General features: G+C 36.0%; 1 protein-coding gene across 1 annotated transcript in view; it reads left to right on the top strand.

Moving 5' to 3' along the window:
* Positions 1 to 23,099, top strand: part of PPME1 (protein phosphatase methylesterase 1) — a 69,390-nt gene that overhangs the window by 35,719 nt on the left and 10,572 nt on the right. Inside the window, exons 4-9 of the mRNA XM_077776604.1 lie at positions 6,140 to 6,197; positions 6,655 to 6,706; positions 11,867 to 12,021; positions 12,967 to 13,057; positions 15,176 to 15,241; positions 18,041 to 18,164. Coding sequence (XP_077632730.1) covers positions 6,140 to 6,197; positions 6,655 to 6,706; positions 11,867 to 12,021; positions 12,967 to 13,057; positions 15,176 to 15,241; positions 18,041 to 18,164 — 546 coding nt within the window. The remainder of the gene's footprint in view (positions 1 to 6,139; positions 6,198 to 6,654; positions 6,707 to 11,866; positions 12,022 to 12,966; positions 13,058 to 15,175; positions 15,242 to 18,040; positions 18,165 to 23,099) is intronic.

The raw sequence follows: 23,099 nt of genomic DNA, 5'->3' as shown, positions 1-23,099 counted from the left end.
ACTGATACCACAGAAATACAAAGGACTCTTAAGAGAATACTGTGAAAAACTATATGCCAACAAACTGGACAACCTAGCAGAAATGGATAAATTTCTAGAAACATACAGTCTTCCAAAACTGGACCATGAAGAAATAGAAAACCTGAACAGACCAATTACAAGAAATAAAATTGAGGGGCAGCTGACTATGATTTTGAGTGTCTGACTTTGATTTTGGCTCAGATCATAATCTCGTAGTTCATGGGTTTGAGCCCCATCTCAGGCTCAGTGTTGACAGCATGGAGCCTCCTTGGGATTTTCTCTCTCTCAATAAATAAATAAACTTAAAAAAATGAAATTGTATCAGTAATCTAAAAACTAACAGAAAATAAAAGTCCAAAACTAATTGGATTTACAAGTGAATTCCACTAGACATTCAAAGAAGAGTTAGTACCTGTTCTCAAAGTATTTCAAAAAGATAAGGAAGGAAAGCTTCCAAATATATTCTGCAAGGCCAGCATTACCTTGATACCAAAATCAAAGACGTCACAAAAAAACTATAGACCAATAGCCCTGATTAACATAGATGCAAAAATTCTCAAAAAATATTAGCTTACAGCATACAGCAATATATTAAAAGGAGGACCATTCAGCAGAATAGGTCATACTTACTCCTGGGATGCAGGGATGGTTCAGCATTCACAAATTACTCAACATCATATACCACATCAACAAAACAAAGGATAAAAGTCATAATCATCTTAATAGATGCAGAGAAAGCATTTGACAAGACCAACATCTATTCATGATAAAAACTCAACAAAATAGGGAACATACCTCAACTTAATAAAGACCATATATGAACAACCCACAGCTAACATCATACTCAGTGATGAAAAACTGAGAGCTTTCTCTCTAAGATGAAGAACAAGACAAGGATTCCAGTCTCACCACTTTTATTCAACATAGTAATAGAAGTCCTAGCCACAGCAATCAGGCAAGAAAAATAAGAGGTATCCATATTGGTAAAGAAGTTAAACTGTCCCTATTTATAGATGACATACTATTACATATATATGTATATATGTATATATATATGTAATAGTATGTATATATGTATATATCTAGATACATATCGATATATATATAGATATATATATCAAAAGATTCCACCAAAAAACTACTAGAAGTAATAAATGAATTCAGTAAAGTGGCAGGATACAAAATACCCAGAAATCAGTAGTATTTCTATTCACTAACAGTGAAGTTACAAAAAGAGAAATTTTAAAAACAACACCATTTACAACAATACCAAAAAGAATAAAATTCCTATGAATAAACTTAACCAAAGAGGTGAAAGACATGTACTCTGAAAAACATTGAACACTAGCGAAAGAAATTGAAGATGACATAAACAAATGGGGAAGATAACTCCCTGCTTATGGATTGGAAGAATTAATATAGTCAAAATATCCATATTACCCAAAGCAATCTACAGATTCAGTGCAATCACTATCAAAATACCAACAGCATTTTTCACAAAACTAGAACAAATAATACTAAAATTTGTATGGATCTCTAAAAGATACCAAATAGCCAAAGAAATCCTCAGAAAGATGAACAAAGCTAGAGGTACCACAATTCCAGGTTTGAAGATGTACTGCAAAACTGTAGTAATCAAAACAGTATGGTACTGGCACAAAAACAGACACACAGAGTGGCGCCTGGGTAGCTCAGTCAGTTAAGCACTGCACTTCTGATATTGACTCAGGTCATGATCTCACAGTTGTGAGATCAAGCCCTGTGTTGGGTTCTGCACTGGCATGGAGCCTGCTTGGGATTCTCTCCTTCCCTCTCTGCCCCTCCCCACTTGCTCTCTCTCTCTTTCTCCCAAAAAAAAAAAAAAAAAGAGACACATAGAGACCCCACAAATAAACCTCATATGTATAGTCAATCTGTGATAAAGGGGACAAGAATATACAATAGGGGAAAGACAGTCTGTTCAATAAATGGTGATGGGAAAACTGGGCTACTTTCTCACACCATACATAAAAATAATCTCAAAATGGGTTAAAGACTTAAATGTGAGATCCGAAACCATAAAAATCCTAAAAGAGAACATGGGCCGTAATTTCTCTGATATCAGCCATAACAACATTTTTTTTTTTTTTTTTTTTTGGAGTGGGGAAGGTCAGAGGGAGAGAGAATCTTAAGCAGGCTCATGCCCAGCACAGAGCCCAATGTGGGGCACGATCTCATGACTGTGAGATCATGACCTGAACTGAAATCAAGAGTCAAATGCTTAACCAAATGAGCCACCCAGGTGCCCCTGAACGTTTTTTTAGGTATGTCTCCTATGGCAAGGGAAACAAAAGCAAAAACAAACTGTTAGAACTACATCAAAATAAAAAGGCTTTTGGAAAGCAAAGGAAACCATCAACAAAAGAAAAAGATGGTTGTCCCTACTGAAAAGATGTTTGTAGATGATATATCTAATAAAGTTTTAATATCCAGGAATAAATAAAGAATTCCTACAACTCAACCAAAAAAACAGTCCATTTAAAAAATGGGCAGAAGACCTGAATAGACATTATTCTATGAAGACATAACAGATAGCCAGTCAACATGGATAGTCAGACCCATGGAGAGATACTGAGCATCACTAATGATCAGGAATATGTGACTATAAGCCACTATGAGGTATCACCTCACAGCTGTTGTAATGACTAAAATCAAGAACACAAGAAACGAGTGTTAGGATTTGGAGAAAAGAAAACCCTCAGGCACTGTTGGTGAGGATGCAAATTGGTACAGCCACTGTGGAAAACACTATGGAGGTTCCCCAAAAAATTAAAGACAGAAATAACACATGACCCAATAGTTCCACTATTGAGTATTTTACCTAGGGAAAACAAAAACACTAATTCAAAAAGATATGTGCATCCCTTAATGTTTATTGCGGTATAATTTCAGTAGTCAAGACATGGAAGCAACCTAAGAGTCCATCAGTAGATCAATGGATAAGGAAAAGGTGGTATATATACACAAAGGAATACTACACAGCCATAAGAAAGGATGATTTCTGCCATTTGAGGCAACATGGGTGGACCTTGAGGGTATTTGCTAAGTGAATTAAGTAAGACTGAGAAAGATAAATATCATATGATTCCACTCATAAATGGAAGGTAAAAAATGAATTAAAAAAAGCAGAAACGACAAATACCAAGAACAAACAGTTACCAGAGGAAAAGAGGGAGGGTGGGCAAAATGGGTGAAAGGGAGAGGGAGATACAGGTCTCCAGTTATGGAATTAGTAGGTCACGGGAATGATAAAGCATAGCATAAGGTAAACAGTCAATGTTATTGTTATTGTTGTAATGGGACAGATGGTAGTTATAAACATAGCATAATATATAAACTTGTCAAATCACTAAGTTGTATACCTGAATTTGATGTGATACTATAAATCAACTACACTAAAATAAAAATAGAAAAATGGTCAGATAAGTCTAGATCTTAAATAGCTGCTTTTCACTCAACCATTCCAAAAATGGGAAAGTTGTGCCATTTGAGATAAGATCTGGAATGATTATTATGGACATGCTGTGACACTTTATCATTACTTATGGAATGTGTTGAATTTACTTTGTTCTTTTATTGTTTTCTAGTCTTCATTTGCCACACTGGTATGTACACATCATGAGAGCAGGAACATTGCTTGTCTTTTTCATACTGTAACCCCATTATGCAGTTGGTGCCAGATTTTTTAGAAGATGTAGCATAGAAAGATTTGTTAAATAAGTGGATGGAAAATCAGTTTTATAACAGTATTGTCAATGTTTTCTGACAGGCACATAAGATCATAAATTATTGCTTTCAAGTTAAAATTGGAATTGATAATTACTTCTTTCAAATGCATATTTTGTTGCTATCTTTTTTTAATGTAGAGCAGTAAAGCAAATTTGACAATATCTTTGTCACTTAATTTTATTTCCAAAATACAGATTTGTTCTTGGCGTTGAAGACTGTGCCTCCACCATATGTGTTAAATAACTCCCATAAATTAGCTTTCAGGAACAAATAACAAAGTATAGTAGAATTTCAGTCCATTATTCTCTTTAAAGTTATTCATTTTTCTTTAAAAAAATTTTTTTTAAACTTTATTTATTTTGAGAGAGACAGAAACAGCATGAGTTGGGGAGGGGCAGAGAGAGAGGGAGACACAAAATGTGTAGCAGGCTTCAGGCTCTTAGCTGTCAGCACAGAGCCCAACATGGGGCTCAAACTTGTGAATTACAAGATCATGACCTGAGCTGAAGTCAGACGCTTAACCAACTGAGCCACCCAGGCGCCCCATACTATATCTATCTTAAGTGAATATTTGGTAGATTTGTACTGCTCTCAGGGTCATTTCATGATCTAATGTTACATTTGTGTGATATCCTGAACCAAGATGTATACTTAGTCATGGTCCTTATCTAGGAAATTTCCCTTCTACAATAGGGAAAAGATAGCCAAGGAATATGGATGGCAATCATAGGTAATAGTAGATCTCGGAGATTCATTGTTTAGAGGTGTTTTTACTGTGTTCCATGAAAAGCAAGGAAGAATTGGGGCTTAATGAGGGATTCAGATGAAGAAAGCCATATTTTAAAGTTGGGATAGAACCAGAATATGCACAAAAAGGAAGAAAATCTTCATTTTTTAGTTTTACTTAAAATTGAAAAGTTTTGTATCATGTCATCTGCAAATAATTACAGTTGAACTTATTCTTTACCATATTGATACCTCTTATTTTTTAATTTTCTTGTCTGTTTCCTCTGACTAGGACTTCCAATACTATGTTGAACAAAAGTAGCAAAAGTGGACATTTTTGTCTTTTCCTCATCTTAGAGGAAAAGCTCTCAGTTTTTCACCACTGAGTATGATATAGCACTAAGTTTTTCATATTTGGGCTTTATTATTATGTTCCTTCTAAACCCACTTTATTGAAAGTTTTTATCATGAATGGATGTTGAATTTTGTCTCATGCTTTTTCTGCATCTATTGTACACTGTTGGTGGGATTGTAAATTTGTACAGCTCCTATAGAAAACAGTGTGGAGCTTCCTCAAAAAATTAAGAATAGAAATACCCTATGATTGGGGCACCTGGTGGCTCAGTCAGTTAAGTGTCTGACTCTTGATTTCAGCTCAGGTCATGATCCCAGGGTGATGGTATCAAGCCCCATGTAGGGCTCTGCACTGAGTGTGAAGCCTGCTTAAGATTCCCTCTCTCTCTACCCCTGCCCCTCTCCCTGCTAGTGCTCTCTTTCTCTCTCAAAGTAAAAAAAAAAAAAAAAGAATACCATATGATCTAATAATTTCACTACTGGATATTTACCTGAAAATGAAAATACTAATTTGAAAAGACATATGCACCCCTATGTTTATTGCAGCATGATTTACAATACCCATGATATAGAAGCAACCTCAGTGTCCATTGTTAGACAAATGGATAAAGAAGATGTGGTATATACAAAGAATGGAATATTACACAGCCATAGAAAAGAATGAGATTGTGCCATTTACACAGGGATAGACCTAGAGGGCATTATGCTAAGTGAAATAAGTAATGGAATATTACACAGCCATAGAAAAGAATGAGATTGTGCCATTTACACAGGGATAGACCTAGAGGGCATTATGCTAAGTGAAATAAGTCAGACTGAGAAAGAGAAATATCATATGATTTCACTCATATGTGGCATCTAAAAAAAATATGAAGAAATAAGAAGAATCAGAGCTATAAATACAGAGAACAAACTGATGGTTGCCAGAGGGGAAGAGGTGGAGGGATGGCCAAAATAGTGTAGGGGAGTCTGAGATACAGTCTTCCAGCTATGGAATGAATAAGTCACAGGAATAAAAGGCACAGCATATGGTCAATGATACTGTAATAGTGTTGTATTTGCTGAGCATAAGTTAACATATAAATTTGTGAATCCCTATGTTATATATCTAAACCTATTGTAACATTGTATATCCACTATACTCAAATAAGAAAAAAAATGAAAAGTTTTCCTTTGATTATCTTGAGATTCTTGAATTCTGATAGATGTTCATTCAACTGTTATCATAATGGGAAAAGACTTGCTAAACTAGAATTTCTTTTCTTCCTAGGCGGCGATCATTAGTAGGGTTCAGTGTAGAATTGTGGCTTTAGATCTGCGAGGTCATGGTGAGTGATGTAGTTAATTAGTCACTAACTGATATATGTGTCATTCCCTTTGAATACTGTTAAATATTACAAGTTTCAGTGTGGCCACAGAATAACCTGGTCCATTCCATTTGGGTTCTTTGAGGGAAGTCTTAGTTTCCAAGTTTTACAAAAGATATTTTATAAATACATACACACATATATATTATTGTTTAGCTAAGAAAATGTCCTTTAATGTAACTAAATTCTGATGCTGATGATATATAAGGAATGTAAATAAATCTTTGCTAGGCTACTGGAGTTACATCTTCCTTAGGGTGCCCAACTATCAAGATGCATCTGTAACACAGAAAATCCTTGCTAAGCCCATCATACACAAGTCTGCATTTCATTCCCCAAAGTGAGATTTTTAAGAGAATATTGTTGCATTTATAATTTGTATTTGGGGAATTTTATTTTTTAAATATTTTCTTTTTAGGTGAAACAAAAGTCAAGAATTCTGAAGACCTGTCTGCAGAAACAATGGCAAAGTAAGTAATGTAATACTGTTTATACATCATCTGGCTGCCATTACTATTTTAAATAGTGGTATAACTATTTACTCTTCTAGTGAGACTGTTGTATAATAATTAGTGTAGAGAAAATTTTATTTCTGTTGTTTTTCCCTGTATTTGGTGTCTCCTTAGTATTTAATCTTGAAAGAAACCTCTGTCTTGATATATTCAGTGTTATGTCATCACATAAAGTACTAGAAAATTCCTTGAGATACAGTTTACTTTGTGTTGGCTTTTGCAAAATTTTCTTCTGTTGACAGAGTTGAATAGAACCTAGATATCTTTTGGGAACTTACGCTTGAAAAAGAGGTTTGTATACAAAAGACCCTGCCATGTAAGATGTTCTTAAAGTATCCTGCCCATGTTCTTTGTCCAATTTCCTTGTAAGACAAGAACAAGATATTAAAGAATTAATGAGGGCCTCAGTTGGTGGAGAATCTGAGTTCAGCTCACATCATAATCTCATGGTTCTTGAGTTTGAGCTCTGTGTTGGGCTCTGTGCTGATGGTTCAGGGCCTAGAGCCTGCTTTGAATTCTGTGTCTCCCTCTCTCTCTACCCCTCCCATTCTTGCACTCTGTCTCTCTCTCTCTCTCTCTCTCTCAAAAATACACATAAAAAAAAAGCTTTTTAAAAAGAAGAATTAATGATTCCCTGGGCCTCAAAGTATAAGATACTATAGTATATATAGTGGCCTCAAACCTGGTCATTCAGAACTGAAACTCATGTGGCCCTAGTTTTATTGTTATAGCAGGTGTTATTTGTGTGCTATCTGAGAGACTTTATTAAGTGTAAATTAAGCATTTATTAAGAGTAAATTTATTTAATAAAGTTATTTGTTTTAATTATCCACATTATTAATTCTGTAGTGTAGATATTGTCCTTTTTCTTTTTTTAACCGATGAGGAAACTAACTCAGATAGATTGAATAACTAACTGTATGAGGTCACACAGTTAATAGACCAGAATTGTGATCACTCAACTATAGTGCCTGGCAAAGAGAGAGAAATAATAATATATGGTACCATTCCACTTAATGACCATATGCCTAAGAAACCATGAGAAGGGAGAGCTAAGAGAGCTGAGAGAACAACTGTTCTCTCAGTTGTTGTCTTTGTAATATGAGAACAATAAAGCCCAGAATAATCAAGCACGTTGGTGATACCTTATTGAAAGATTTGTGAACAATTTTTAAGGGATTCCTGACTGTTGCCAAATAGTGAAATATAGAGATTCACGACTGTTGACAAAAAGTGAAACACATCATCTAAGTGGCCAGGCTGCCAAAGGATTATGATGTCTTGGATGATGTTCTATAGGAATTTGAAGAATTGATTGAGGGAGGACCTTATGGATACATTGCCTGACTGACATGTATCAGTCTGAGACAATCAGGAAAGAAAAGTCACATAGTAATTTAAACAGGGAAAGTTTAGGGGCACCTGGGTGGCTCAGTCAGTTAAGCGTCCAACTTTGGCTCAGGTCATGATCTCATGGTTCATGGTTTCGAGCCCTACATCGGGCTCTGTGCCGACAGCCAGCTCAGGGCCTGGAGCCTGAAACAGAATCTGTTTCAGATTCTGTATCTCTCTCTCTCTCTCTGACCCTCGCCTCCTCACGCTGTCTCTCTCTCTCTCAAAAATAAATAAAACATAAAAAAAAAAATAAACAGGGAAAGTTTAATATAAAGACTTATTAATTATAAGGGGGATTGGAGTAATGAAGAATTGGCTAATAAGAAATAACAAGAACAGGGGCTTAGTTAGTTGAGCATCCAACTCTTGATTTTGGCTCAGGTCATGACCTCAGGGTTATGGGATCGAGCTCCACATTGCATCTGGCTTTGCACTGAGTATGGAGCCTGCTTACGATTCTCTCTTTCTCCCTCTGTTCCTCTCCCCTGCTCGCATGCTCACTCTCTCTCTTCAGAAAAAAAAAAAAGTAAAGAGAATGCTGAAGAATATATGTTTAATTAACTTGATTGTGGGAGTCATTTCAGTGTATTCATATATCAAATTATCACACTGTACATTTTAAATATATTAGAATTTTTTTAGTCGGTTATACCTCAGTAAAGCTGGAAATCTTTAAAAAAAAAAAAAAAAAAGAAAAACTATAAGAGTAGCAGATATAAGAAGCAGCCACTATCCCCTTGGGCTGATAGAGAACACTAATGGAAAAGGTTGAGATTCAGACCTTGTTGTAGAGGGCATGACTGTGGCTTACTGAAGGCAGAGAAGTCATTTGGGTGCCACCGTGGCAGAACTTGCCAGATATCTACCCTCCAGGGTGCAGGAGAAGCTGTTCACATGGAGTATCTCACCAGAGGCACTCTGCAACAAAATTACTGGGAGTGGTTCCAGAGAGCTGTTATACAACATAGTGTCTATCCTTAATAATGAGATAATTGTGTACTTAAAAGTTAGGAGGGTAGATATTATGTTAAGTGTTCTTACCACACACACACACACACACACACACACACACACACACACACAGAAACTTTTGTGTTAATTACCTTAATCATGGTGATGGTAACACAAGTGTATACATATACCCTAACTTACCAAATTATATACGTTAATTATTTACCATTTTTGTGTACCAATTTTGCCTCAGTAAGACTAGGGAAAAATTAGGCCTGCGGGGATGGTGTGCCAAAGAAGCCACCTGTGCTGCAGGATTTGGGCACTGGGGAAGCTGTATGTGCTATAGAGCTTCCCATGCTACATGACCTAGGTGCTAGAGTAGCACAGCCTTCAGGAGTTTAGGAATAATATGCACAGGAACCAGGAGCAAAACCCTTTCTACAGTGTCTCTCCTGCGCCCTCTACTGATAAAGCTTAACATCATGCCAGCTGAAAAGGAAAAAATATTTAAAGGTCTCAGATCCAATTTTGGAGAACCTGCAAGGAAAGGTGAATTGGAGCTGAGAGATAATAAGTTGATAGCTGGCAAAAAAAGGTAAAAAGAAAATAGATGATTAAAGCCATTCAGAATAGTTGAAGATGATTACCAAGAACCGGAAGAGCTAATAGTTAGATTCTTGCTGAAATAGTCAAAGCGATAACACATTTATATGATTTCTGAATTCAGTCACTCTGAAACAAAAATCTCAAAATGGGTATATATAATGGACAATTAATGGGATTTTCAAGTAGTACTGACACCATGATTTTTGCCTGTGTATCAACTCAGAACCTCAACCCTACATAAAATGTAATTCCACTGAAAGTAGAACCAAGAATTGGTTCAGGTTGCTCTGATACCTTTTCTTCTATGTATGTGATATGCTCTATTACTTCTCAGGAAATTAACCCATTATTGATAAGTATGATAGAATTTCCTTTTAAAGCGTCTACCTAAATTGTGGCATATCCAGTTATAGGCTAGTTTTGTAGATAACATCTGCTACTTCATCTTTGTTTTATTTTTCTGGAACTTCAGAACATGTCTCAAAGCACTAATCTTGGTAGTTTAGCTAACTTGAGTAAGAATAAATTTCTCCTGGTAGTGGATGATCAAGTGATTGATCATAACCACCTTGTACCTGGATGAAATACACCTTTCCTATGCTTAGATGTATTATGGAGTTGGTTTGTTTCAGACCTTGTCCACCTTCATCACAGAACCCCTCCAGATCAGTTACTGAATATTTTAGGGAGACCTGAACTTAAATAATCTTATATAGCATCCTTTTATTTTGTTGTTACCAACCAAAAGTTTAGGTTTAAATTTAACTCAAAAGAATATTTTCAAACTGTTTTTTTTTTCACTTATAAAGTTGGGTGGCCTCCTTATATATCCCATTCAGATTGTCTGCAGGTGCTATAGCTACCCTATTCACATCTGTAATTGTTTTTACAAGATTTTTAAGATTAATTCCTTCTGAGGGACACCTGGGTAGTTCAGTTGGTTAGGCATCTGACTAACCAACTCTTGATTTCCACACAGGTCATGATCTCACAGTTTGGTGAGTTTGAGCCCCCATGTTGGGCTCTGTGCTGGCAGTGCAGAACCTGATTGAGATTTTCTCTCTCCCCCTCTCTCTGCCCCTCCCCAACTCATGCTGTGTCTGTCTCAAAAATAAATAAATAAACTTCATAAAAAGATTAATTCCTTCTGAAATAATTCGTAGCATTTACTTTTTCCATTCTAAATACCTTGGAGATAATTTTTCAAAAGGCTGTGTTCCCTGTATCCAGATCTACCCTATTTGGCTAACACTGTATGGGTGCTTGAGGTATACAATAACACTCAGCAACACAAAACTGTCTTTTGAAGTTAACTGACTCAGCCACTTCCAAAAGAAGACAGTAGAGCCAGTGGTCTCTAAAAATATAACATGCCTATCTATTGCTGTAGCAAAGAGGGCCTATCTGCAAATTAAACCCAAGTTCCTTCTTCAGTTCTCATTTTCAAAGCTTTAAGGTTTGACTTTGTTAACAGATCCACTCAATTAAAAACTAAGACAGAAGCCAATAAAAATTAGCTCTGAACATCTTTCTACTTTCTCAGAACATTGTACTTGCATTTATGTTCATATTTCAAACAACTTAGTTGACAAATTATAAGTAACAATTAACCTTTATATAGCATTTATACTTCTCAAAGTAGTTTTCATTCACTGTTTCAGATAATCTGGAATAGTAAATCATATTCTTTTTTCTTTTTTAGTAAATCATATTCTTATCTTCATCTTATAGATGTTGAAAGAGATTAAATAACTAATTCAAGTCCACTAAAAAATAAAGTGGGTTTGCAGTTCATCTTGTGATTCTAAACTTTACTACATTATAATGCTTAATAAAATTGTTTTCTGTCTTATAGCTGGGAAAATTGAGGGATAGAGCACTTAAATTATTTGTGCAGAGTTTCAAGCTTACATTTAAAATAAAAGTATATGAAAATCAGAAAATTTGGGTTCTTGGTCCCATTTATCAGAAGCGCTAAATCTGTGGCTACATGTATAGATACTGGAGCATGTTAAGAGATTTATATTGGTACATTTGCAAAATGGTCAGTAGACTTTTACAGTCTTAGGACTCTTAATTGCAGACTAAACAAGGAGTTAGGAAAGAAAATGATTTTTAGTGTTGTCAGAGAGCATTCCCCGCTTTTTTTCCTTCTCTTTGCAGGGATGTTGGCAATGTGGTTGAAGCCATGTATGGGGACCTCCCTCCTCCAATTATGCTGATTGGGCATAGTATGGGTGGAGCTATTGCAGTCCATACAGCATCATCCAACCTAGTGCCAAGCCTCCTGGGTCTCTGTATGATTGATGTTGTAGAAGGTAAGTTTTCTTAGTACTGACCAAATCAAAATCTTTGATTTATAAGAGATATCTATGGAAGATTATTATTACCTTATTTTAATTTATTGTTGATTTCTACTCATCTTGAACTATGTCCCTCTGTCTTTATGTCATTGTTTATGTTATTTTATGGCAAAGGCATTCTGAGTATTCTTTAACTGACATAAACATTTTATTAGTTCCAGTTATATAACATAATGATTCAATATATGTATAAATTATGAAATGATCACCACAGTATGTGTAGTTAACATCCGTCACCACACATAATAAATTATTTTTCTTGTGATGAACACTTTTAAGATCTACTCTCTTAGCAGCTTTCAAATATACAACATAGTATTGTTAACTATAGTCACTACTTTTAAGATCTACTCTCTTAGCAGCTTTCAAATATACAACATAGTATTGTTAACTATAGTCACTATGTGTTACATTATATCCTTAAGACTTATTTATTTTATAATTGGAAGTTTGTACCTTTTGACACCTTCACCCATTTCATCCATATGCCACATTATATAATCATTTCCCATGTCATCAAAACTCTTCGTAAATATCTTTTATGACCGTATAATGTTTTGATTGTATCTATGTCCCATCATTTTATCTGATGTTAAAAAGAAGCTGCCATGTCTTTTATGACCCAACCTCAGAAGTCACACTATTACTTACACAAGTCAGCCCCTATTCAGTGTGGGAAGACTACACTAGGGAGTAAATATCAAGAGGCAAATCACTGGAGGCCATCTTGGAAGCTGGCTATCACATCAGTCTCTGAATATTTTTTAAGTTGCATCTTTTTTCCCCAAAACATCACTGAATCCTACCATCATTGAGGGCAGATGTACACAGCTGACCCAGTAAGTGTAAATGTTTAGACTATGTTAAATGCTGTGGTTAAAATATTTGTTTAACATCTAGGTACAGCCATGGATGCACTTAATAGCATGCAGAATTTCTTACGTGGTCGTCCTAAAACCTTCAAGTCTCTAGAGAATGCCATTGAATGGAGGTAACCCACAACTCTACTGTCTATATTTTAAATGTTAGATTCTAACTCTCCTTTTTCATCAGCTCAGGCACCAAGTTCAAAGGAATAGTTCAGTTTCCAAGCCTTAGCTTTATTACAGTATCATATGTGGAAACATTTATGTAAAGAGCAGAATTATTTTTAGTATTTTAAATGTTTCACATTTGTCCCAGTTGTCTAAAATCCATCCTTTTCATAATACACTATAGTACCTCCTACAATTTTAATAATTCTGGATTATCTCCTATCTAGCTATTTCCATTTCTGAGGTAGGAGTTTAGACTAAATGAGACTCTGAGGTCTTTTCTACTTCTGATGTTTCATGGTTCTAGATTCACTTTATGTGTTCCAGAGAAAATGGTGGAGAAACAGAGGATGGGCATAAGTTACTTTCTCGGTTTTTATTTGGGTTTTGGGTAAATAAAAACCATTTGGGTAAATAGTTTTCATAAAAATCACTGACAGAATTGGCTATGACTGCCACTAAAGTAAGGGCTGCTTTGTCACTGATTTATTCATTAATTCAATCAATTATGTGATTAAATATTTGTTAAATACTTCGTGCTAAAGGATGAAATTTCAGAAATGAGTAAAACAGTGTCTCTCCCCCAAGGAAATCAATCTTAGGATAAAATATCTTTAGTATCCTCTCTTCCTACCTCTTCAAAATCCATCTCTAGTTCCTTTCCCAGAACCCTTTCTCTAACTCCTCCAAACCAATCAGATTATTCCCTCAGTCAAATTGCTAGAGACCTCTGTCTATTTTATATTGTATTGTTTACCTCTTAAGTCTTCTAATCCTCCCCTAATGGATATGCTGATATTGTTAACTTTCATTTCTGTGAACATTCTGTAGGAAGAACTTTAAGACAGATTCTTAAGGGCAGAAGCTCTCCTCTATTTCTTTGGTACTTTCACACAGCATACAGCATACTGCATGCTGCCTTAGCAGGCAGAACATATCTGTTCACTGAATCAAAGAAATCAACTGGAAATTAAGGACCTGGTAAATAGGTCCTAGGTAGTTTTTCTGAGAGAGGGTTTCATGCTAAATATGGCCTACCAAAATGATGTTTGTGTTTGGTGAGGTTGCTTCTATCTCTCCTTGCTCACTGAGGTGCAGGATTCCTGTTCTCTCAGTAGCACCAAAGATCTCTCCATCTTTGGCAACCACAGCATTTCAGAATGCAGCTGCTGCCAGTTCAGCATGTACCCAGGACACCCTGCCTTCTTCCCCAGGAACAACCAGTGAGAAAATTATCCCAAATAACTTAATATTTTTTTAAAAAAATGTTTATTTATTTATTTTGAGAGAGAGAATGCCATCATGGGAAGAAGCAGAGAGAGAGAATCACAATCAGGCTGCACACTATCAGCGCAGAGCCTGATGTGGGGCTTGGTCCCTTGAACCGTGAGATCAAGAGTCAGACACTTAACCGCCTGAGCCACCCAGGCACTCTCTGCCAAAAAGCTTTTTAAATTTATTCAGTAAACTTTGGTTTTTCAGTCCCTAAGATGCATCAGTACCTAATTTAAGAACTGGGGCTAACTCAGGCTTAGTTTCTATCATCCAAAAACTGGGATCATGACCTGAGGTGAAATCAAGAGCTGGACACTGAACCAGCTGAGCCACCCAGGCTCCTTTTTTTAAATTTTTATTTGAGAGAGAGAGAGACCACCCTCTTTTATCTTCCACCTAATCTTTTTTCTCCTGTCTAGGCAGGACATTTGGGGAGCTTTCTTTAACCTCTTCATTCACAATAAAGTGATTCCTTTGAACCTTGCCTTTATTATACCAAAACTATCTATGTTTCTTTCTCCCCCCTGAATTAGGTGCTTCTTGAGCATAGGCCTGGTACATAGTATCCTCCTGGTAAATATTTGCAGAACTGAAATGACTTGAATGTCTGTCCCTAATTTTTACTACTTGGCTTGTAGCCATAATAACCAGTTAGGAAGTAGTGGTTATCTCCATAGTAAGCTATATTGGTAAATACAGCTTTGTAGTAAGTTCTACAGAATGTGCAGAATTATTCATTTGACCCTAGTGACATGATAAGATGGATGCTAAATAACCTCTTTCCCTTCTAACTTTTCTAGCGTGAAGAGTGGTCAAATTCGAAATTTGGAGTCGGCCCGTGTCTCAATGGTTGGCCAAGTCAAACAGTAGGTCATATTTTTTCCCTGTTGCGCTGGTTAGAGACTGAAACATGGTGAGGGAATTACAGGTTGCGTTTTATTATACACTTGTCCTCCCATCCTGAATGCCTTTATTATTTTAGATAATTTTGACAAAGGAGCTCAGTTGGGCTAACTGCATAGCTTTTCTATTCTTTTTCTTTTCTTTCTTTCTTTTTTTGTTTTGAAGAAATCCCAAAGCCTGTATAATACAGGATTACCTTATTAATATAATTCTGTGTGTTGAAAGGTGGAAGAATCCCAAAGAATGGACATTAAAAGTTAAGTGTCTACTCCAGTGCTAGAAGTGATCATTTTATTCTGGTAATAGTCTCCTTCTTAGTCAAACCTGATTGTGAGGAAATTACCGTAACAAAGCTTTTGCATAACCTGAGTGAAAGCCAGATTCTAAGGCTTAACTAAGGATATTTAGCCCAACTGATATTCTTGGATACGGTTACATGAATCCTGGGTATTGCTATGTAGTCACAAAATAAACTTTAGATGAATTGAGAAAATGTTGCCCAAGAGAACAACAGGGAGCACAAGAGTTGATGAAAATGAGCTGGCTACAAGGTATTTTATATACACCCTCTCAATTTTAAAACTACATTATGGAAATTTTCAAACATACAAAAGTAGAATAATATAATGAACCCCACTGTACACATTGCCTATTTTCAATTTTTTTTAATGTTTTATTTATTGCTGAGAGAGAGAGAGACAGTGTGAGCAGGGGAGGGTCAGAAAGAAAGAGGGAGACACAGAATCTTAAGCAGCCTCCAGGCTCTGAGCTAGCTGTCAGCACAGAGCCCAACATGGGGCTCGAACCCACAAGCCATGAGATCATGACCTGAGCCAAATTTGGACGCTTAACCAACTGAGCCACCCAGGTGCCCCCACATTGCCTATTTTCAACAATTACTCATGGGCAGTCTTGTTTCATCTGTCCCCTGTTTATTTACCCTAAGCACAAAATCATACCAAGATTTCAGTATATCCTAAATGGCAAGGACACTTCAAACAGTCACAGTACTGGGGTGCCTGGGTGGCTCAGTGGGCTAAGCATCCGACTTCGGCTCAGGTCATGATCTCGCAGTTCATGGGTTCGAGCCCCACATTGGGTTCTGTGCAGGCAGCTCAGAGCCTGGAGCCTGTTTTGGATTCTGTGTCTCCCTCTCTCTCTGTTCCTCCCCCTCTCATACTCTGTCTCTCTCTCTTTCAAAAATAAATAAAACTATAAAAAAATTTTAAACACAATCACAGTACCATTATCACACCAAAAAAAAATAAATAGTTCCTTAATGTCATCAAATGTCTATTCAGTATTTCGTGAAGAAGTTATATGGCTTATATTCAGGTAGTTCAGTGATTATAAAATTTTACTTAATATGTAAATTTAAGTGATGTCTTCTCTTAAAGTATATAAACTCGTGTATATATAGTGTATGTTTTAATTGTCACATAGATATCAGATGGAACCTTCCTACCCTTGAACTATGTGAAATTCTCTTGAAAACTCCTAATTATAGCTGTGGAACTAAACCACATATTGTTTCTTTGTTATACTACTTTGACCCTAGATGTGAAACTTGACACCTCAAGTCCCATAGAAAACCCCCAACTTGACAAAATATTTTGTGAACATACACTTTACTGAGATTGGTAGAGCAGACAGGGAAGACAAGTTATCACTGTTAAAAATCCACCACCGGGGGCACCTGGGTGGCTCAGTCAGTTGAGTGTCCGACTTTGGCTCAGATCATGATCTCACAGTACATGAGTTCGAGCCCTGCGTCGGGCCCTGTGCTGAGTTTGGATCCTGCTTCAGATTTTGTGTCTCCATCTCTCTCTGATCCTCCCTTGCTCATGCTCTGTCTCTGTCTCTCACAAAAGCAAAATAAACATTAAAAAAAATTGTTTTTAAAGTCCACCCCTGGATTCATCTGTCTCTTTTTATCTTGTTCTCTGTCCTCTTCTCCATTCACTCTCCCTTTCAAGGACAAAATAACAAATTCTCCTTTATCATTCAGAACAGACCTTAGCACTAGCTGCTAGGGATCTTACTTTTAATATTGTCAGTGTACTTTTTCCAACAAGTTCTTTCTAAAAGGAATTATGATACCAGCTGGTCATATAATAATAATTCTACCTAATTATATAAGAGAGATTGCTTTTTAGAGGGAAAACAACAGCAGTAATTGGCTGGATCAGATGTTCTAATCTCCAAGGTTCAGCTGCCTATGGTTATTATAATTGCGTTTCTATTAGGCAATTAAAAGTGGGGGCTTTTTACCATTCTGTTTGAGCTTTGTTCTACTGTAAGCAGGGTACAGTAGAAAAGTACCATGCTGTCATGTTAACTGGGCTTCGATTTGCCTTCCACCTTCATGTACTAATGAACTAGGTGATCTTGGACGATTTTTTTTTTAACTTTTCAGGGCTATCTCAGGATTTTTTGAGAACTGTATAAGATAATGCCAGAAAAACTCTTGCCATCATGACTCAGGAAATAGTTACGCCCTTCTGTGGGTCTGTATCAGTGCAAGAACTGGAAACCAGTACTCAGAGTATAGTCATACATTGGCCATGACCTTCTACAACCCTAGTCTACTTCTGCATATTTTTAAATGCACGTTTTTCACATCCTCCTCCTAGAAGCATTGTCAGTTATAACTGATATTTGATTGTAAAAGACCATAAATATCAGTATCTCTGAGATAATTTGTATATAAAAGAGAGATATATAATAGCACTTTTTTTTAAAAAAAAAACAAACAAACCTAGGTGTGAAGGAATTACAAGTCCAGAAGGCTCAAAATCTATAGTGGAAGGAATCATAGAGGAAGAAGAAGAAGACGAAGAAGGAAGTGAATCAGTAAACAAGAGGAAAAAGGAGGATGACATGGAGGTAAGTGAATGCCAGCATTCTTGGAAGGATGGGGTATAGAATAGTCAGTTTGGGGGTGGGGGGAAGGGAAGGTGACATGTCCGTTTTACTCACCATTCGATGTTTTAGGGAGCGAAGATGTTATAATAGATACTTAGGTTAACTATAGGATATAAGACACTTGCTGATAGCTCTGACATATTGGAACATAAAACTTCATGGTATATACCCTACCCTCAAACAGCTTGCTCTCTCATCAGGCTTTTTCTCACCTCGGTACTTCTATTCCTGAGGTTTATCTCATGAGACAGTCTCATTTCCTACTGGTCTACGCTAAGCCCATCAGATCCTACTTACCTTTCAAGGTGTATCTCTTCAGGGATGTTTTCTGACCTCATTTTATATCAGTCCCTCTCCAGAATAGCACTGAAAGTCTGTTTGACATAACACTCTTTTCTGAAGTTGTGGCTGAGACATAGAATTGGTTTTCATAAACCACATTAAAAGATAACTTGTCTTCTGTAGTCAACTCTAGAATGCAGATTCAGTGTCCTCTAATTTTATAAGAATTGTCTCCCAACAATATAACCTGTGTATTTCAAACACAGGATCTGATATTCCATATGAATTTCCTCATCATTTAGCTTGGGGTTGTTTGCATAGCAAGTGTTCTGTGAGTACTTGTTGACCACTTGATTTGAGGATAATAGTGGGAAAGGGTACTTTTTTCTTGGAAGTGGTTGGTGAGCATAAGCAGGACTTTCTGGGATGGATTATAAACGTTTTACTAATGGCAAGTAATGGACTTGGTATACACCACCTATCCCTTTACCTTTGGAGATGCTACTATTAGCAAGGAAGAGAGTACATTGACCCCTGAACAAATGGGAGTTAGGGACACTGACCCCCACACTGTTTAATCCAATTATAACTACTGACTACCCAAAAACTTAATTACTAATAGCCTACTATTAACCAGAAGCCTTACCAATAATATAAACACTTAATTGGTTAACAGTTAATTGGTACATAATTTATATATTTATATGTTTCAAATGCTGTAGTCTTACAATAAAGTAACCAAAAGGAAATGTTACTAAGAAAACCATGAGGAAGAAAAAATACATTTACAGTACTGTCCTGTTTTCAGTGAAAAAATCTGCATATAAGTGGACCTGTACAGTCCATACCTATATTGTTCAAGCATCAACTGTGTGTTCATTAAACAGTATTTTTAATTTAATGAGATTCTTTCTTTCATCCTTAAGATCAATAAATAATTTGTGGTACCTCTTTGGAGTTTACAAAAACATAAATAATGCATGATTAATTTGCCTTCCCTACCCTGTGTGAGGTGAAGGGAGATCTTTTCTCCCATGTTAACAGTGCAGAAACTGAGACTCAGAGGTGAAGAGACTTGCCCAAGGCAATCAAGTGATATTTAGTAGATTTGAAACTCTGATACAAACTGTCAGTTACTTTTTGTCTTTTATGTGCTGCAAGTTATACTAAGTGCATCACATTTATCATCCTGAGTTCTCATTTTAGCTCTGCATTATAGATATTTTCAATGTTTTACAACTCAGGTACTGATACTTGCCTACAGTCACATGTAAATGTTAGTACTAAAACACACCCAGATCCTCTGATTTTTAACTCCAGGTCATATTTTCTCCGTAATTTTTGTAAGTCCAGTTATATGGAGTTTAATAAACTCCAGCAATTTTATTAGGAGGGCAGACTGAGACACATCAGGCAATAAGAAATATAGCTAAAACAATCTACGCTCGAGGAAGGACACAAACCCCAAACAGAAACTACTTCTTGCAACTAGTATATCTGTAGATCCTGGAGATCTAATGCACAGCATAATAATTATAGGCAATAATACTGTATTATAAGTTGCTAAGAGACTAGGTTTTAATTGTTCCTAGCACAAAAAAGAAATGACAATTGATATGATAGAGCTGTTAACTATCACTATGGTGTTATAGTACTGCAATATATAAATGTGTTAAATCAACACATTGTACATCTTCAACCTACACAATGTTATATATCAATTATCTCTCAATAAAGAAAAATAAATAAAATGATGGAGAAAATGTTAATAATGCAAATTAAACTCAGTGACTACAACACAAACAGCTACAGCTTCTAAAGTATGGTAGCCAGGAACCATGTAGAGCCCCTCTTAGGGGCATCTCTGTTACATATAATATAAAAAGTGGTGTTTGAAATGATCCTGAGACATACATAAGAGTTCTATTGCATCCATTTTGGTGCGTAAAAGAAGGAAGACAAGGTATACATTGGTGGTGGGGAGTGATGTCTAATACAAAATGATTAAAATACAGAAAAGAAGACGGAAACTTTAATCTTTGATCCTTAAAGGAATAAACTTCATTTGTTCAGGAGGTATTCCTTTATGTACAAACCTCTCTTTTTTAAACTGCTTTACTGAAAGGCAACTCACCCTAAGTATACAATTCAGTGGTTTTTAGATAGATTGTGCAACTATCACAATCTAATTTTAGAACATTTTCGTCACTTGTAAAAAAACGCCATACCTGTTTGCAGTTGCTTGCCATTTCTCCTCAACCTTCCCACCCTAGGCAGCCACTAATCTACTTTCTGTCTCTGTAGATTTGCCTAATCTAGACATTTAATATAAATGGAATCATTAATATGTAGTCTTGTGACTGGCTTCTTTTACCTTAGCATAATGTTTCCAAGGTTCATCCATGTTGTAGCGTGTATTAGAACTTCATTCCTGTTTATAGTTGAATAATATCCCTTTATATGGATAGACCACAATTTTTATCCATTCCTCAGTTAATGAACGTTTAGATTGTTTTCACTTTTTTGTCTGTTCTGAATAGTGCTGGTACGAACATTTGTGTACAAGTTTTTGTGTGGACATAGGTGTTTGGTTTTTTTGGGTGTACACCTACAAGTGAAATTGCTGGATGCTAACTCTGTGTTTAATCATTTGAGAAATAGCCAGATTATCAAAATTCCTACACTTTATATTCCCACCACCAGTGAATGGGTTTTTTTTTTTTTAATATCCTTGTTAGCACTTGTAATATTGTCTCTTTTTGATTATAGCCATCTTAGTGGGCATGAAGTAGTCTCATTGTGGTTTTGATTTACATTTTCCTGATAACTATTGACGTTGAGCATCTTTTCATGGGCTTACTGTCCATTTTCTCTGGAGAAATGTATATTCAGATTGCCCATTTTTCAATAAGGTATTTTCCCTTTTTATTATTGAATAGTTTTCTTCATATATTCTAGATATAAGTCCCTGATTTGCAGATATTTTCTCCTGTTAGATTGTCTTTTCATGTTCTTGATGGTGTTCTTGGAAGTACAAAAGTTTGTGAAGAAATTCATTTTATCTAGTTACTATTTTGTTGCATCATATCCACGGTTTTGCCTAGCCCAAGGTCACAAAGATTTATGTGTATGTTTTCTTCTAAGAGTTTTCTAGTTTTAGCGCTTATATTTAGATCTATGATCCATTCTGAGTTAATTTTTGTATATAGTATGAGGTTGGGGGTATAACTTCATTCTTTTGTGCATTCTTTTGCTGTCTCAGGGATCATTTGTTGGTAAGACCCTTCTTTCCCATTTACTTGTCTTGCATTGTTGGAAATCATATGACCATAAATGCCAGACTTTCTCTCTGGACTCTTAGTTCTGTTCCATTGATATATATGTCTATCCTTATAAGCAAGTACATACACAGTCTTCATTATTGTAGCTATGTAGTAAGTTTCGAAATTGGGAAGGGTAAGTCTTCCAACCTTGTTTTTCTTTTTCAAGATGATTGAAATCCCATATTCTTAAGATTTTGGTGTTTTGATTACTTGTTATATGCCAGACTATGTTCCTATTGTTTTACATACATGAGTATTTTTAGTTCATCTCTACAACAATCCTTTGAGATTTTGTGTTGCCCACTTTATAACTAAGAAAACAGGCTTGAAGAAGTTAGGTAACTTTCCCAAGGGACCCACTGGGAATTAGTTGATGATGGAGCCGGGATTTGCATAAAGTCAGGTCTGGCCGACACAAAGCCTGTTTTCTTAAATTCTTTTCAAGTGAGGTGTTCAGAAATAATGCAAAGCCTGTGGCTGATGCCCTTGTGTGGAGAACCGCCTCCTGCCCAGGTGAACATATGAGGAAAGTTGGTAGCCAGTTTTCTGCTTCTCCTATCCATCAGTTAGATCTCACTACATTGACCTGGGTGATTTTTTCTTTTTTTTTTTTTTCTTTTTTCAAGTTTTTATTTAAATTCCAGTAGTTAACATACAGTGTAATATTACTTTCTGGTGTAAAATTTAGTGATTCATCACTTACATTTTATAGCCCGTGCTCATCCCAAGTGCCCTTCTTAATATCAATCATACATTTAACCCATCCCTCTGCCCTTCCCTCCAGCAACCCTCAGTTTGTTCTCGATAGTTGAGAGTCTATTTTCTGGTTTGCCTTCTTTCCCCCCCGTGTTCATCTGTTTTGTTTCTTACATCAGTCTGTTTTATTACCATTTGTCAGAGATCTAAACTAAACTAGCTTTATGATCCAGCTCTCCAGAGAAAAGATTTATTATTATAACCCTAAATACAGGAGCAACTCTAATTTCACCCAGATTTTTAATTTTTACATTTTTAGGACTTAAGATGAACTCCTTTTTAAAAATTTCTTCTTATAATTTTACTATTTCTTGGAAGTTCCCTTACCTTAAATTTGTCATTTGCATATCAAGTGCATTATGCATTTAGGAGGGTCTTGCTGTCTCTAACTGTGGAAGTCTATTAGAAATAGCTCATAAATGGGAAGTGTTGCACATGCAGCACGTTAGTGAGAGCTGGAAGACCCAAGTTTCCTGACTACCCACCCAGTGATCTTTTTCTTTCTTTTTTTATATTTTGGTTAAAAAAAAAAAAA

Source organism: Crocuta crocuta, unplaced genomic scaffold (assembly GCF_008692635.1).
Source record: "Crocuta crocuta isolate KB4526 unplaced genomic scaffold, BGI_CrCroc_1.0 scaffold271, whole genome shotgun sequence".
In the NCBI taxonomy this organism is placed as follows: domain Eukaryota; kingdom Metazoa; phylum Chordata; class Mammalia; order Carnivora; family Hyaenidae; genus Crocuta; species Crocuta crocuta.
Note: the sequence above shows the minus strand (reverse complement) of the source record. Positions and strands in the feature narration are given on the sequence as shown.